Below are 17,289 nucleotides of genomic sequence, written 5' to 3' on the forward strand. Positions count from 1 at the left end.
TGGTTCAACTGACTTAGAAACCATTGAAAATTATGCAAGAAAGTTAGTTAAAGTCACAAAGTAAGAAGTCACTCTTTGACCCACTACTAGGTGTCTATCCCAAGAAGGTCAAAAATAAGAAGAAAAGTCACGTACATGACAAAAGTTCATAATTTTTGGTACTACAGAGTAGTACTTTTTGGTAGCAAAAAAAAAAAAACCCAACACAACCCTAAATAAATTAAGTGGGTACCCAGTGATGAGCAAATTGTGATATATGATATAATGTGCTGTAAGAAATGACAAATATGAAAAATTCAGAGAAACACATTTAGATAAATTGATGAAGAGACAATGAAGCAGGACTAGAAGAACAATATACATAATAACCACAATAATGTGAAAAAAAGAATACTAAAAGGAAGTTGAATTCAGAGTAATTATAATGTCCAATCTTGGGGAAGCAGATAATAAATCTACTTTCTCTTGGTAGAGAAGTGAGGGAGCTCATGTGCAGAGTGTTAAATACACTTTCAGACATGGTCACATTATTAGCTTTGCTTAACTGTTTTTCTTGTTTACAAGGTTCAATAAAAGGTGAGGAAGGATATATCTGAAAACAACTGATACAAAAACAAATATGTCAACAAAAATTTTTAAAAAATAATCACTTTCTGCAATAGATAAATGGTCAAAAGATATGAACAGAAAGCTCTCAAGAGAAGAAATCTAAATTATTAGCAACTATATAAAAATGCTTCCTATCAATCATAATAAAAGAAATGCTAATTAAATCAACTCTGAATTTCCACCTCACACTCATCAGATGGGCAGTTGTTGGTAGGGCTATTGGAGGATAGACACACCAATGCATTGTTTGGGGAGCCGTGAATTATTACTGTACCCCAAAAGTCACTGAATTGTTCATATCCTTGACCCAGAGATGCCACTAGTAGGTATATTTCCCAAAGAGACCTAAGATGAAGAGAAAAGGTCCATTTCTACAAAAATATTTACGACAATACTTTTTAAAGAAATTATAGCAAAGCATCAGGAGCAAAGTGGATGCTTATCAATGGCCAAAATATGTTATATCAACATAATGTAATATTATTGTGCTGTAAGAAATGATAAAAGGTGAAGATAAAGATGAAGAAAAGCCAGATAAACATGTGTGAACTGATGCACAATGAAGTGAACAGAATCAGAACAACTATTTATACAGTAATGACAACATTGAAAGAAAAACGATTTTGAAAACCTTAAGAACTCTTATTATTAGTGCAATAACCAATCACAATCTCTGAAGACTGATGATGAAACATGGCTCCCATCTCTTGGAAGAGACATGATGGACTGAGGTGCAGAATGAGACATACATTTTCAGGCCAATATGACACAAATTAATTTTGTTTCACTGTACTTGAGAGAGGACCTCTATTGGAGAGGTGGGAGGGAGTTGGAGGAATTAGGGGAAGAGGTGATAAAAATTTTAAAAAAGGAATAAAGAAAAAAATCATCAATAAACATTTAAAAATACACAGAAAAGAATAGAAGGTAGTTCTTAAGGTAACATAGACATGGAGGATAGTGTTGGTAGTTTCATGTTAAACTGAACACATATGAGAAAAACAAGCTGTATATAATAGATTAAGGGTTTATTACAATCCTGTTTTTTCTGGTTTTCTTTTTATATGGAGCTGTTCAATTTTGTTGATGATTTTCTAATTCACAATAAAAAACTTTAAATGTAGTGATTATGAAATTTAAAGTAAATCTTTGTTCCATTTATATCTGCATTATTAATGGGTGTCACCCACATATCTTTTGAAAGGTGTGTTATGAACCTATTTTAAACTGTCTATATTTTTGTTTGTAAAAACAAGTTCATTTAAATAATTTGCATCTCAAAATAAGGAAAAGGAAAAGGAAGAGAAGGAAAAAGAAAGAGAAAGAAAAGAAGAAAGAAAGAAGACAGAGGAGGAAGAAAAAAAGGAAGAAAAACAAGAAGAAAGAAGTGGCAACCATGCAGAGGATGATTATATGTGTTTATAGATAGGGATGGATAGGTAGATGGGCTATTGACTGGCTGGTCAGAGGCTGAAACACCTCCTGAGTAGGTCCTGGCAAAATCACAGATGTGTTACAAACTGAACATAGGAGTCACTTAATAAGTGCTTATTGGAATTAATTTCTTTATTCCCAACCCATCTTTTGGCTTCTTGATGATATCAGGGTCCAAGCTGGGTGGTCTCTGTTCCTCTGCCAAGGAGTTAGTTTTAGTATGGTGCTCTGAGTGTGTCCCTCTCCATTTTCCTTCCCTCAGAGCTTCCTGTAAGGTTCATAGTTGAACTCCAAAGTACAGAATCCACAGAAGGAACCACAGCCACATTGCAGTGTACGCTGAGCAAGGCAGCTCCTGTGGAGTGGAAGAAAGGTCTGAAGAGGCTCCGAGTCAGTGACAGATACCACCTGAAACAGGACGGGGCTGTGTGTGAACTGGTGATTCATAGCCTTGATGTGGATGACACTGGAGACTATACCTGTATATGTGGAGAGGAGAAGACCACAGCGACCTTGACTGTGAAGGGTAAAAACCATACGTTGGAAAATAAGCCTGTAGTTTGTTTTTCTACTCAATGTTACTCTGTCACCTGGACCATTCTATCAATGACTAAAGCTTTCCATGCCATCCTGTGTGTGTGTCTGTGGGTTGCTTATCTGTTTCTTGTGTTGTCTCTACCTAGTCACTCCCCTAGGTGCTTCGTGAATCTTCCTCAGGCTAACCCATGAGGTCTCATTTGTAACTCATTCTCAAGCCCCATCTGTTGCAACGTTCTGTGTTTCCCCTCCACCACATCCCTGTCCAGCCACCTGACACCCTTCCCCTGCCGTCTTATGTTCTCCATGTCTGTCTGATCATTTCTCAGCCCTGCCTGCCCAGTTCTTGGAAGGACTGAAGAGCACAGAAGCCACAGAAGGGGCCATGGCCATGCTGAGGTGTGAGTTGAGTAAGGCGGCTCCTGTGGAGTGGAGAAAGGGTCTGAAGAGGCTTCGAGCCAGTGACAGATACAGCCTGAGGCAGAACGGGGCTGTGTGTGAGCTGGTGATCCATAAGCTGGATGTGGAGGACTCAGGAGACTACACCTGTGTGAGTGGAGAAGCTACGACCACGGCAACCTTGACAGTGAAGGGTAAAGACAATGTGTGTGGGGAAATGGCCATGGATTTGGTTTTCTGCTAAGGGTCGCCTTGTCACCCAGTCCACCCCTTCTGCACCTGTCTCATCTCACTGTTTCCATGTGTGTCATTCTGGGCTGTCTCCTGACTGCCTTCCAAGCTGCTCTGTGACTCTAAAGCAGGCTGCTACAGAAGAGGAAATGGTCTGTGCCCATCCCCAGACTGTTGCTTCCACAGTGCAGTTCCCATCCTCTGGCTTTGTGGTTTTCCTTTGATTCCTATGTCAAACTGTCTCCCAGCATTTTGTGGTGTTTTATGTCTATCTGACCCTCACTGTCAAGCTCAGGGAGTGTCTGTGTCAGGGAGTGTTCAGGGTCCCCCTGTGCTGTGAGTATACTGAGTGAGGTGTTCCCATGGCACGGAGGAAGGGATGAGAGACTTAAAGCCCATGACACACAAAGTCTGAGTCAGGATGGGGGCTCTGTGTGAGCTGGTGAGCTTTGTGGATGACAAGAGACTACATATGTTGTAAGGAAAGGACCATGGTGACCCTGGTTGTAATGGGTATATGAACATGGGATTTCCCACTCTTCTCCATTGTCTCATAATTCTGCTTTATCTGTTTTTCTCTTCCCCATCATTAACCAGAAGGCGTGGCTTTCCCTGCTCGTGTAAGAAACTTCACCTTCCTTTGTTCAGCACTCTAGAGTTCAGTATCTGATGGTGTGAATTAATTAATGTATCTATTTTCCTGGTTTCCTTTCCATCTCTCGCCTCCCTCTGGTCCTGGTTGATGAGTCTGTTCTCATCTAGGTGACCAGAGAATAAAGGCTGAGGAGTCTTGAGTTCCCCAGGATGAGCTGGTCTGAGGGCAATCTCTCTCTTCATCTTCCCTTTCCCAGCGCTACCTGCCAGGTTCATAGAAGGACTGCAGAGCATGGAAGCCACAGAGGGGACCGCATCCACAATGCATTGTAGGCTAAACAAGATGGCCTCAGTGGAGTGGAGGAAGGGGTTGAAGAAGCTTCGAGCCAGTGACAGATACAGCCTGAGGCAGGATGGGGCTGTGTGTGAGCTGGTGATCCTCAACCTTAATGTCAATGATGCAGGAGATTACACTTGTGTCTGTGGGGAGGAGAAGACCACAGCAACCTTGACCGTGAAGGGTAAAGAGCATTTGTAGGGAAAATGACACATGGCTTGGTTTTCTGTCCTGTATTGCATTCTCAGTGAGTCCACCCTTCGCTTACCATGGTCTGTCTCTGGGCTATCTCCTTCACACAGTCCTCCTTCCCTGTCTCCCTGTTGATCTGTGACTCCCTTCCCAAGATGACCCAAGACTGATTCTCAGCATACTTCCTCCAACTTCATTCATGTTCAGCCATCTCCCACCTCCCCAAGAGTTTCATATTCTCCGTGTCTGTCTGACTGTTTCTCAGTCCTGCCTGTCCAATGTCTGGGAAATTGAAGAGATCACAAAATGGTCTACCCAGCACTGCAAACTGACTGAGTCAGTCCCTGTAAGGAGAAATGAAGGAAGGGTCTGCAGAAGCCAATCACAGCTACAACTTGAAAAGTGAAGGTTGCCCAGGGATAGGGGCCAAATGATAGGATAGTCAGGTAGACTCTGCTGTTTGAAGAGCTGGATTCATGGAGCTTTGAGGGGTCTATAGTGGAGTGCCCCAGAGATCCGTCCTTGGCCCTGTGCTGTTCATCATTTTTTGTCAATCACTTGAATGAAGCAGAAATGATTTGCTTATCATATGTGCAGATCAAATGAAGCCAGGAGAGGAAAAGACACAGTAGAAGATTAAGTTAAGATCCATGTGGTTTTTTAAAGCAAGCATGATATCGGGGTCTAATAAGATGAAATCGAATGGAGACATGTAAAGTCCTACAGTTGGGTTCAAAAATTCAGATACTTGAGTACAGGATGGAGGAAGCAGAAAGGAAAAAAACAGTTCCTTTAAAAAGCAAAAACAACAGCCACGACCTTCAGGGTGTCAGTGGACAGCAAGCTTAATACAGACAGCAGTGTGACATAGTACATAAAAAAACCTAATACAATTTTAGACTGCATTAATAGAAGCATAGAATTTAAAAGAGGGTGAAGATAGCTCTACCCGGCCCCAGCCATTTGTAATTCTTGTCAGATCCTATAGAATATATTGTGTTAAGCCCTGGGCACCACTGTTGGGAAGGGCATTGACAAACAGAAGCCTTAGTAGGGTGATTAGGATAAAGTGAGGACTAGAGGCCATGTCGTACATAGGAGGATAATTTGTAGTTAAGGGCTAAGGAGGAAATGGTCTCTGCTTTCAAGTAGTTGAGAGGCATGTCAGAGCTATGCAAAATTGGAATGTGCTGCATCAAGACGCTAGATCAGGACAGCTAGGTGTCACAGTGGATAGAGCACTGGTCCTGAAGTCAGGAGGATCTGAATTCAAATCCAGCCTCAGACACTTACTAGTTATGTGACCCTGGGCAAGTCACTTGACCCTGATTGCCTCCAAAAAAGAAGTAGAAAATAAAAAGATACTGGATCTCTATTTGTCAGGAATATCATAGAGCAGGGCTGTCCAACCTTAGGTTTTTATTGAAACAATAGACAATATATTTTGATTTACCATTTTAGTGAGAGCTCTGCAGTAGCTCAGCTTCGTTTACTGAAGCATTTATGTAAATTTCTATGCTTGTAGGCAGGCCACTTGCAGCCCACAGGCTGCATTTTGGACAGCCCTGAATAGAGGATACAGAGATGGGCTAGATGCTCTTAGACATTCCTTCCAACTCTAAGAGTCTATGATAGTGTGAGGCACTGTGTGAGTTGATCATCAATAGGGTAGACACAGTTGACCCTGGAAACTGAAATACGTGTGAGAGGATGATGGTGACACTGTGAAGTTCATCCTGAATATGGTACCCTCAGTCCGCTTCTCCCTTGCTGCCTCTTAGCTGTTTTATCTGACTCTCTCCTGTCTCTGTTGACCACACGGTTGTCACTTGTGGTTGACTCCCCTCTCCTATGCCTGATTTCTCCGTGTAGCATGTCTTTGTGTGCCTGCAGTGATTAGTTGGCATGTTCCATTTGTTTCTATCCACTCTCTTGCTCCCTTGTGGTGTCATGGTCCCAGCTATTTGGTCTGTTCCTGCCCTGCAGGCCAGCCCAGCTAATGCTGAGAAAGTCTCTTTCCTTGGCTGAGCAGCTCTGAGGTGGGTTCTTTCCATCTCCCCCTCTTCAGCCCTGCCCACTCGGTTCATCAAAGGTCTGGGAAGTATGGAAGCAGCTGAAGGAGCCACAGCCACACTCCGCTGTGAGCTGAGCAAGGAATCTCCTGTGGAGTGGAGGAAGGGGCAGGAGAAGCTCCCAGTCAGTGACAGATACAGCCCAAGGCAGGAGGGGACTGTGTGTAAGCTGGTGATTAACAGGCTGGCCATGGATGATGCTGGAGACTACACCTGTGTGTGTGGAGAGGAGAAGACCACAGCAAATCTGAACATCAAGGGTAAAGATGACATTGGGGAAATCAGCAACTAATTAAGTTTTCTATCCCTTATTGTCTTGTCACCCACCCCATCCCTTCTATGCTGCTTTTTTGTTTCTTCTTTCCCTGTTCTAGTTTTTGTGTTTCCTCAATCCTGCTTGTGTCTTTTTGTCAGTCTCAGTTTTTATCATCTTTCCAACTTGCTCTCCTTTATGTTTGTGTCCACCTACCTTCCATGGTCCAGAGTGTCTCATGTACTGCATATCTGTCCAACTATTCTTTAGCTCTGCTGTATAAATTTATGGGAGTACTACAGAATATGGAGGCCCCAGAAGTGGCCACCACCATACTGCATTGTGAACTGAGCAAAGTAGTTCCCATAGAATGGAGGAAGATTCTAGAGACACTCAGAGCCAGTGATATATAGCACCTGAGGCAAGATGGGGCAAGATGTAGGCCAGGTGATGGATTAACCAGGTGCATTTGGACCTAATTGAATGACTGAGACCAACGAATCATTAATAATGGATAGAAGTCAACACGTAGAAAGGTCTCTGATATAGATGTTCCTTATCCTTGTGGTGTTTCCCATTTTTATCAATGACTTGAATGGCCATGCTTACCGTATTTGCAGAGGACATGAAGCTAGAAGAGATAGTATGTTATGTGACAGAGTCAGAATCCAAATAATTCTCAATGGGCTGAAAAGTCTTCCACTTGGGTTCAAAAAGCTAATTGCAAAAGTACAGAAAACAAGAGACAAGGACATCCTGTATTTGACATGGAAAAAAACCCTGAAACATATTAATTGTATTATCACATCTGGAGAATACTATTTGGTGCTCAGAAAAACCTCCAAGGAAATACATTGACAGAGTGGCGGGCATCCAGAACAAAGACCGGAGACCAGGATGTACAGGGACGAGTTGAAAAATCTAAGGATGGTTTATCTTGGTGAAGAGAATATTAGGAGGAGGAGGGAAAAACACAATAGGAGAGTTTACGTATTTGGAGACATGACATGTGAGTGAAAGCTTAAGCTTGTTCTGATTGACCACAGAGGGCAGAATTCAAATCAGTGTCAGGGAAAGCTGAAGGGAAGAATATGCCTCCTTTATATAATGCAGAGAGAGCCAGGTGGTATAGTGGGTGAATTCGACTAGGGGTAAGGAAGACTTGAGTGCCTCAAACCTTTACTGGTTGTGTGACTCTGGGCAAGTCACTTAGTCTGTTTCAGCCTCAGTGTCCTGATCTGTAAAATGGGATAATAAAACATCTGCCTCAAAGATTTGTTGTGAAGACTAAATGAGATAGTATACAGAAAGTGCTTTGCAAACTTTAAAGTCCTATATAAATGTTAGCTATTATGTGTCTTTCATGCCAAAGGAATTATATATAAAGCAGTTTGCAACCCTTAAAGCGCACTGCAAATGCTGGTTATCATCATCATCATCATCATCATCATCATCATCATTATTATTATTATTATTATTATTATGGAACAACTTCCTAATGGTTAGAGTTGTGTCAAAGTGGAATGGGCTGGCTGACATAATCAGGAATTCTCATTGAATACTATCTGGGAGACAGAGAGCACCATGTAGGGACACAGGGACAGGTTGGACAAGATGTCCACTGAAGTCCTATTCAGCATGGATTTGACTCTATGGCTACACTGGGGAAGTGGAGCCTAAGCTGGTGATTCATGGGCTGGGCACTGGTAACTCTGGAGACTGCCTGTATGTGTAGAAAAGAGAAGACAGTAGGGGGCTGTTTCTTGAATAGAGGACTTCTCCTTTTCTTCCCTTTTCTCCCTCTGTCACCTCCCTTGGCTGTTTACATCCTTAAGTTCATGGTCTGGTGTCATGAGTTGATTGTACATATGGATTCCCAGTTTCATTCCTGTTTAGGGTTGTCCTCTCCTACCACCCCCTGTAAACAGGCCATTTCTCTCCTGGGAGGCTACAAGACAAATGAAGAGAAATCATGATATCCCTGAATAGGCGGCTCTGAAGCACCTACTTTCTATTTTTCCTTCCAAAGCTGTGCCAGCTCAGTTCACAGAAGGCCTAAAGATCATGGAGGCCACAGAAGGGTCCGTAGTCACCCTGCACTGTAAGCTGAGCAAGGTAGCCCCTGTGGAGTGGAGGAAGGGGCCAGAGAAGCTTCAAGCCAGTGACAGGTACAGCCCAAGGCAGGATGGGGCTGTGTGTGAGCTGGTGATCCATAGGCTGCACATGGACGATGCTGGAGACTACACCTGTGTGTGTGGAGAGGAGAAGACCAAGGCGACCTTGACTGTCAAGGGTAAAGACCATATGTGGGAAAATCAGCCTGTGGTTTGGTGATCTGTCCTTTTGTTGACCTCAACCCTTCCATTGCTATGGTCTCCCTTCCTCTAGCTGTATGTGTTTCTCATATTTTTCTAGCTTACTTTTTACTTTTTTTAAGCAGCCCAACAGGGTGCACTCAGAAGGAAATGTCTATGTCCCTTTCCCAGAATACTGGGCCTAGTACCCACCCTCTCTATCTTTGCATCTTCCACCTTGTGTTGTCTCTGTTTACTTGCTTATTGCCCTTTCAGAAATCTCATGCTTTCGATGTATGTCTGCCCATTTCTCAGCCCTTCCTGCCCAGTTCACACAGGTTCTGGGGGCCGTGGAAGCCACAGAAGGAGATAAAGCCACCCTGAGGTGTGAGCTGAGCAAGGCAGCCGCTGTGGAATGGAGGAAGGGGCCAGAGAAGCTCCGAGCCAGTGACAGATACAGCCCAAGGCAGGATGGGGCTGTGTGTGAGCTGGTAATCCATAGACTGGACATGGATGATGCTGGAGACTACACCTGTGTGTGTGGAGAAGAGAAGACCAAAGCGACTTTGACTGTCAAGGGTAAAGACTGTGTGTTGGAAAATCACCTCATTGATTGGTTGTCTGTCCAGCATTGCCTTTCCTGAGTTCAGGCCATCTATGATGTCTCATTCCTATATCTTCTCTCTTTTTTTGTTCTATCACCCTGCTACTCTATGACTCTTCAGGCTAGTGAACCAAGAGAAGGCTTCATCATTAACTCATTCTCATGTTTTATTCTCTCCATCTTTCTGTTTTCCCCTTCATTGTATTCATGTCCAGCCATCCTTTCCCCTCCAGGGAATCTCATGTTCTCTGTATCTGTCTGACCTTTTCTCAGCCCTACCTGCCAAGTTCACAAAATTTCTACAGAAGACTGAGGCCACAGAAGGGTCCATGGTCACTCTACACTGTGAGTTAAGTAAGGCAGCACCTGTGGAATGGAGGAAGGGGCCACAGAAGCTTCAAGCTAGTGACAGATACAGCCCAAGGCAGGATGGGGCTGTGTGTGAGCTGGTAATCCATAGACTGGACATGGATGATGCAGGAGATTATACCTGTGTGTGTGGAGAAGAGAAGACCCAGGCAACCTTGACTGTCAAGGGTAAAGACCATGTGTGGGAAAATCACCTCCTTGTTTGGTTGTCTGTCCAGTGTTGCCTTGTCCTGAGTTCTGGCCATCTATGATGTCTCATTCCTATATCTTCTCTCTTTTTTGGTTCTATCGCCCTGCTTCTCTGTCACTCCTCAGTTTACTGAACCAAGTGAAGACTTCATCATTAACTCATTCTCATGTTTTATGCTCTCCATCATTTTGTTTTCCCCTTCATTGAGTTCATGTCCAGCCATCCTTTTCCCTCCAGGGAATCTCATGTTCTCTGTATCTGTCTGACCTTTTCTCAGCCCTACCTGCCAAGTTCACAAAATTTCTACAGAAGACTGAGGCCACAGAAGGGTCCATGGTCACTCTACACTGTGAGTTGAGTAAGGCAGCCCCGGTGGTTTGGAGGAAGGGGCCAGAGAAGCTTCAAGCCAGTGACAGATACAGTCCAAGGCAAGATGGGGCTGTGTGTGATCTGGTGATCCACAGACTAGACATGGATGATGCAGGAGACTACACCTGCGTATGTGGAGAAGAGAAGACCAAGGCAACCTTGACTGTCAAGGGTAAAGTTGATGTGTGGAAAAATCACCTCATTGTTCAGTTGTGTGTCCAGCATTGCCTTGTCCCTGAGTTCAGGCCATCAGTTATGTCTCCTTTTGATGTCTGTTCCTTTCTTTGGCCCTGTTTCATAGTTCCTCTATGGTTCCTCAGTCTGCTAGACCAAGGGAAGGCTCCATTCATAACTCATTCCCATTTCTTATTCCTCCATCTTTGTTTTCCCATCCATTGAGTCTATGTCTAGCCACCCCCTGACCTACAGGGAGTCTCATGTTCCCTACGTCTGTCTGACCCTTTCTCAGCCCTGCCTGCCAAGTTCACAAAAGTTCTACAGAAGACTGAAGCTACAGAAGGCTCTGTGGTCACTCTACGCTGTGAGCTCAGCAAGGCAGCCCCTGTGGAGTGGAGGAAGGGGCCAGAGAAGCTTCAAGTCAGTGACAAATACAGCCCAAGGCAGGATGGGGCTGTGTGTGAGTTGGTAATCCATCGACTGGACATGGATGATGCTGGAGACTACACCTGTGTGTGTGGAGAAGAGAAGACCAAGGCGACTTTGACTGTCAAGGGTAAAGACTGTGTGTTGGAAAATCACCTCATTGATTGGTTGTCTGTCCAGCATTGCCTTGTCCTGAGTCAGGCCATCTATGATGTCTCATTCCTATATCTTCTCTCTTTTTTTGTTCTATCACCCTGCTACTCTATGACTCTCCAGGCTAGTGAACCAAGAGAAGGCTTCATCATTAACTCATCCTCATGTTTTATTCTCTCCATCTTTCTGTTTTCCCCTTCATTGTATTCATGTCCAGCCATCCTTTCCCCTCCAGGGAATCTCATGTTCTCTGTATCTGTCTGACCTTTTCTCAGCCCTACCTGCCAAGTTCACAAAATTTCTACAGAAGACTGAGGCCACAGAAGGGTCCATGGTCACTCTACACTGTGAGTTAAGTAAGGCAGCACCTGTGGAGTGGAGGAAGGGGCCACAGAAGCTTCAAGCTAGTGACAGATACAGCCCAAGGCAGGATGGGGCTGTGTGTGAGCTGGTAATCCATGTGCTGGACATGGATGATGCAGGAGATTACACCTGTGTGTGTGGAGAAGAGAAGACCCAGGCAACCTTGACTGTCAAGGGTAAAGACCATGTGTGGGAAAATCACCTCCTTGTTTGGTTGTCTGTCCAGTGTTGCCTTGTCCTGAGTTCTGGCCATCTATGATGTCTCATTCCTATATCTTCTCTCTTTTTTGGTTCTATCGCCCTGCTTCTCTGTCACTCCTCAGTTTACTGAACCAAGTGAAGACTTCATCATTAACTCATTCTCATGTTTTATGCTCTCCCTCATTTTGTTTTCCCCTTCATTGAGTTCATGTCCAGCCATCCTTTTCCCTCCAGGGAATCTCATGTTCTCTGTATCTGTCTGACCTTTTCTCAGCCCTACCTGCCAAGTTCACAAAATTTCTACAGAAGACTGAGGCCACAGAAGGGTCCATGGTCACTCTACACTGTGAGTTGAGTAAGGCAGCCCCTGTGGAGTGGAGGAAGGGGCCAGAGAAGCTTCAGGCCAGTGACAGATACAGCCCAAGGCAGAATGGGGCTGTGTGTGAGCTGGTGATTCACAGACTGGACATGGATGATACTGGAGACTATACCTGTGTGTGTGGAGAAGAGAAGACCAAAGCGACCTTGACTGTCAAGGGTAAAGTTGATGTGTGGAAAAATCACCTCATTGTTCAGTTGTGTGTCCAGCATTGCCTTGTCCCTGAGTTCAGGCCATCAGTTATGTCTCCTTTTGATGTCCGCTCCTTTCTTTGGCCCTGTTTCATAGCTCCTCTATGATTCCTCAGTCTGCTAGACCAAGGGAAGGTTCCATTCATAACTCATTCCCATTTCCTATTCCTCCATCTTTGTTTTCCCATCCATTGAGTCTATGTCTAGCCACCCCTGACCTACAGGGAGTCTCATGTTCCCTACATCTGTCTGACCCTTTCTCAGCCCTGCCTGCCAAGTTCACAAAAGTTCTACAGAAGACTGAAGCTACAGAAGGGTCCGTGGTCACTCTACACTGTGAGTTGAGTAAGGCAGCCCCGGTGGTTTGGAGGAAGGGGCCAGAGAGGCTTCAAGCCAGTGACAGATACAGCCCAAGGCAGGATGGGGTTGTGTGTGAGCTGGTGATCCACAGAGTGGACACGGATGATGCTGGAGACTACACCTGTGTGTGTGGAGAAGAGAAGACCAAGGCAACCTTGACTGTCAAGGGTAAAGATGATGTGTGGGAAAATCACCTCCTTTTGGTATTCTGTCCTGCCTTTCCTTGTTGTGTTATCTACCAAAGCCATATTGTGATCTGTCTTCATCTCAAACTGTGCTATACTACTTCCATGTCCTTTCTCCCTGTTTTCCTAACTATTCTGTGGTCTCTCAGCAGCCTTACTCATGAGAAGATCAATGACATGGTCCCAATTTTATTATTCTCCCCTTTTTTGTTATCCTGTCCATTTACATACATGCTGTGTTACAATCCCATCCTCCTTGACTCTCTGGAGAGTCTTGGATTTTTGTGCCTGTCTGACAAACTGTTAGCCTTGCCTGAAAGTTGATATCTGAGGAAATATACCAGGTGTGGGCTACAGTCAGCTTTAATGGTCTTAAAGATTGTTAAAATTTAAATGTGAGCATTTATGCCTCAGAAATTGATGATTGTTACAAATCACAGCTTGATTTATTATTTTGTGTATTATCAAGAATTAAGAAATGCTGTTATTGAAGGGTAAACTTAAAAGCAAGTGCATTCCTTCCCCCCTCTCCCAACTGCCTCCAGAGCCTGATTGTTAACCCTTTACCAGCAAGCCCTTGTATTGCTCCATAAACATTTCTTAAGCTGAGCAGAAGTGAAGTAGAAGCCTTAGGGAATGAAGTCATCAACAAATGGGTGGCCTGGTGACTATAGGATAATTGATGATGGTGGTGGTGGTGGTGGTGGTCGTGATGATGATGATGATGATAATGGTGATAATGATACTTGACATTCCTACAGCAATTTAAGATGTGCAAAGTGCTTTCTATCCATTATCTCATTTGAGCCTCACATAATCCCTGGTGGGGACCTCAGAAGGGGCTGCACTGTGTGCAGAAATCAGAATCCTGTCCTTGCCGAATCTCAGAACCTCAGGGCTGGAAGGGGTCACAGAAGCCATCGACTAGCATTTACACCCAAACAAGGATCCCCTCTATGATCTTCTCAACAAGTAGTCATGCAGCTTCTGCTTGAAGACTTTTGATGACCCTTACCCAAGGCAACCACCTCCACTTTCGGACAGTTCTAATTGTTGGAAGAGTCTTTCCTTGCAACACCTGAGGTTGTGAAGTTAGAGGCCGGAGCAGCCACCCACAATGCTGAGGAAATGGGAGCTAAGTGTTAGAATAATGAAGGTGTCTAAGATCTTGTAAAAGTAGGAAGGCAGTGTGGGTTAATGGAAAGGGCTTTGGATTTAGGGTCAGAAGACCTGAGTTCAAATCCTGACTCTGCTCCTTACTACCTGGGGATTGGAGTGAGTCATCCAATCTGCACCTCAGTTTCTTCATTAGCATTGGACTAGATGATCAGTAAAATCCCTTCCAGCTCTAAATCTGTGATTTTTAAAAAAATTATTTATTTATTTGCAGTTTTCAACATTCATTTCCATAGGCAAATCTGTGATCTCTTATGATCATGGTTTGGTGTTAACCTGGAGACATCTATTGTGGAGAACTACAGGAATTTGAGTTTATTTAGCCTTATGCTGTTCATAATTTTTAATCAGTAACTTAAATAAAGCCATATAAAGTATGCCCATCATGTCTGCAGATGGAATGAAGGTGGGTGGGATAAAAAAGCATCCTTAGAATATAATCGGAGTCTAAATAGTTCTTGAGAAGCCACAATGATGGGCAAATTTATTAAAATGAATTTTAACAGAGTCTAATTATGTAAAATCTTCTCCATTGGTCTAAAAGTTCAAGTGCATGAGTACAGGATGGGTGAGACAATGATGATATGTTGATATGTTCAGTCATTTTCAGGCATATCCAACTCTCTGTGACCCCAGTGGAGTTTTCTCAGTAAAGACACTGGAATGGTTTGCCATTTGCTTCTCTAGCTCATTTTACAGAGGATAAACTGAGGCAAACATGGTTAAGTGACTTGCCCAGGGTCACACAGCTAGTAAGTGTCTGAGGCTAGATTTGAACTCACGATAAGTCTTCCTGACTTACGGCCTAGCACTCTATCTACTGCACCACCTAGCCACCCTGGATGAGACAAGGATGTACAATAATTCATATGAAAAAGCTCTGCCCCTGTCAGGCCATATATGGAGTGTTCTTCTGAGTTCTGATGGAGAAGTCCCTTTTTAGGAAGGATATTTATGAGCAGAGCCATGAGTAGAGTTATCAGGATGATGACAGGACTGGAGGCCATGCCATAGAAGGATAATTACAGAATTTAGGAATGTTTGGGGGCAACTAGGTGGTGCAATAAATGGCATTCCAGGCCTGGAGTCAGGAAGATTTCTCTTCCTGAGTTCAAACCCAGCCTCAGACACTTACTAGCTGTGTGACTCTGGGCAACTCCCTTAACCCTATTTGCCTCAGTTTCCTCATCTGGAGAAGAAAATAGCAAATTGCTTCAGTATCTTTGCCAAAAAAACCTCAAAAATTTCCACAAAGAGTTGGATATGACTTAACAACTACAAATGGAATATTTAGCTTAGAGAGGGAAAAAGTTAAGGGAGAAATGGCCTTTGTCTTCAAGTGTTTGAAGAATGTAGAAGAGGGACTAGGTTTGTTCTTTTTGATCTCATTGGGCAGAGCTAAAAGTGGTGAGGGAAGCTGCAAAGATGGGTTTTGGTTCAGTGCAAAGCAAAATTTGAGAACAGTCAGAGCTGTGTGAAAGTAGAATAGGATGCCTTGGGAGGTAGTGAGCTCTCCATTGGTGGGAGTCATCCAACAGAGGCTGGAGGACCCTTTGTCAGAGATAATATAGAGGATACAAAAATGGATTGAGATGGATTTGGAGGCCCCTTCCAACCCCGAGGGGCTGTAATAGGGTAAAGCTCTGTGTGAGTTGGCCATCCATAGAGTGGACATGGTTAACCTTAGAGATTGACATGTGTGAGAAGGGAAGACCACAAGGATACCAACTATGAAAAGTGTCTCGAAAGGTAGACATATCACTTGTTTCTTCCATACTGTCTCTTGATTGTTTTTTTTTTCCAGTCTATTAACCAGAAAGATGACACTAAGATTGATTTACCCTGACTTTATCTATCCTTACAGCTCCCCTTTCTAGTGTAGCATACCCTCAGGTAATGTCTTATGATATGAGGTGGGTTATTCATTATGTCTCCTGGTCCACCATGTCTGGCCTCCTTGAGCTGTTGGAGTTCCAGCTGGTTGGCTGGACCAGTCCCATCTGGGCGCCATAGAGGAAATGGTGAGAAAATTCAAGTGCCCCTGAATGGGCAATGCTGAGGTAGGTTCTTTGTATCTCTCCTTTCTCAGCTTTGCCTGCCCAATTCACAAAAGGTCTGTGGAGCATAGAGGCTAATGAAGGGGCCACAGCAACACTGCATTGTGAGCTGAGTAAGGCAGCCCCTGTGGAGTGGAGGAAGGGGCCAGAGAAGCTTCAGGCCAGTGACAGATACAGTCCAATGCAGGATGGGGCTGTGTGTGAGCTGGTGATTCACAGACTGAATATGGATGATGCTGGAGACTATACCTGTGTGTGTGGAGAAGAAAAGACAAAGGGGACCTTGACTGTCAAGGGTAAAGACCACGTGTGGGAAAATCACCTCCTTGTTTGGTTGTCTGTCTAGCATTGCCTTGTCCTGAGTTCAGGCCATCTATGATGTCTCATTCCTACATCTTCTCTCTTTTTTGGTTCTATCACTCTGCTTCTCTGTCACTCCTCAGTGTACTGAACCAAGTGAAGGCTTCATCATTAACTCATTCTCATGTTTTATTCTCTCCATCATTTTGTTTTCCCCTTCATTGAGTTCATGTCCAGCCATCCTTTTCCTTCCAGGGAATCTCATGTTCTCTGTATCTGTCTGACCTTTTCTCAGCCCTACCTGCCAAGTTCACAAAAGTTCTACAGAAGACTGAGGCCACAGAAGGGTCCATGGTCACTCTACACTGTGAGTTGAGTAAGGCAGCCCCGGTGGTTTGGAGGAAGGGGCCAGAGAGGCTTCAAGCCAGTGACAGATACAGTCCAAGGCAAGATGGGGCTGTGTGTGATCTGGTGATCCACAGACTAGACATGGATGATGCAGGAGACTACACCTGCGTATGTGGAGAAGAGAAGACCAAGGCAACCTTGACTGTCAAGGGTAAAGTTGATGTGTGGGAAAATCACCTCATTGTTCAGTTGTGTGTCCAGCATTGCCTTGTACTGAATTCAGGCCATCAGTTATGTCTCCTTTTGATGTCTGCTCCTTTCTTTGGCCCTTTGTCGTAGCTCCTCTATTACTCCTCATCCTGCTAGACCAAGAGAAGTCTCCATCCATAACTCATTCCCATTTCCTATTCCACCATCTTTGTTTTCCCCTCCATTGAGTCTATGTCTAGCCACCCCTGACCTACAGGGAGTCTAATGTTCTCTATGTCT

The 17,289-nt window shown here is 44.1% G+C and overlaps 1 protein-coding gene across 1 annotated transcript in view; it reads left to right on the plus strand.

The window, feature by feature from the left end:
- The window catches only part of OBSCN (obscurin, cytoskeletal calmodulin and titin-interacting RhoGEF), a 330,114-nt gene that overhangs the window by 145,841 nt on the left and 166,984 nt on the right, over positions 1-17,289 (plus strand). The window contains exons 45-56 of the mRNA XM_036739619.1: positions 2,306-2,569; positions 2,910-3,173; positions 4,062-4,325; positions 6,402-6,665; positions 8,688-8,951; positions 9,268-9,531; positions 9,830-10,093; positions 10,393-10,656; positions 10,954-11,217; positions 11,516-11,779; positions 12,079-12,342; positions 16,185-16,448. Coding sequence (XP_036595514.1) covers positions 2,306-2,569; positions 2,910-3,173; positions 4,062-4,325; positions 6,402-6,665; positions 8,688-8,951; positions 9,268-9,531; positions 9,830-10,093; positions 10,393-10,656; positions 10,954-11,217; positions 11,516-11,779; positions 12,079-12,342; positions 16,185-16,448 — 3,168 coding nt within the window. The remainder of the gene's footprint in view (positions 1-2,305; positions 2,570-2,909; positions 3,174-4,061; positions 4,326-6,401; positions 6,666-8,687; positions 8,952-9,267; positions 9,532-9,829; positions 10,094-10,392; positions 10,657-10,953; positions 11,218-11,515; positions 11,780-12,078; positions 12,343-16,184; positions 16,449-17,289) is intronic.

Source organism: Trichosurus vulpecula, chromosome 9 (genome assembly GCF_011100635.1).
Source record: "Trichosurus vulpecula isolate mTriVul1 chromosome 9, mTriVul1.pri, whole genome shotgun sequence".
Classification (NCBI taxonomy): Eukaryota; Metazoa; Chordata; class Mammalia; order Diprotodontia; family Phalangeridae; genus Trichosurus; species Trichosurus vulpecula.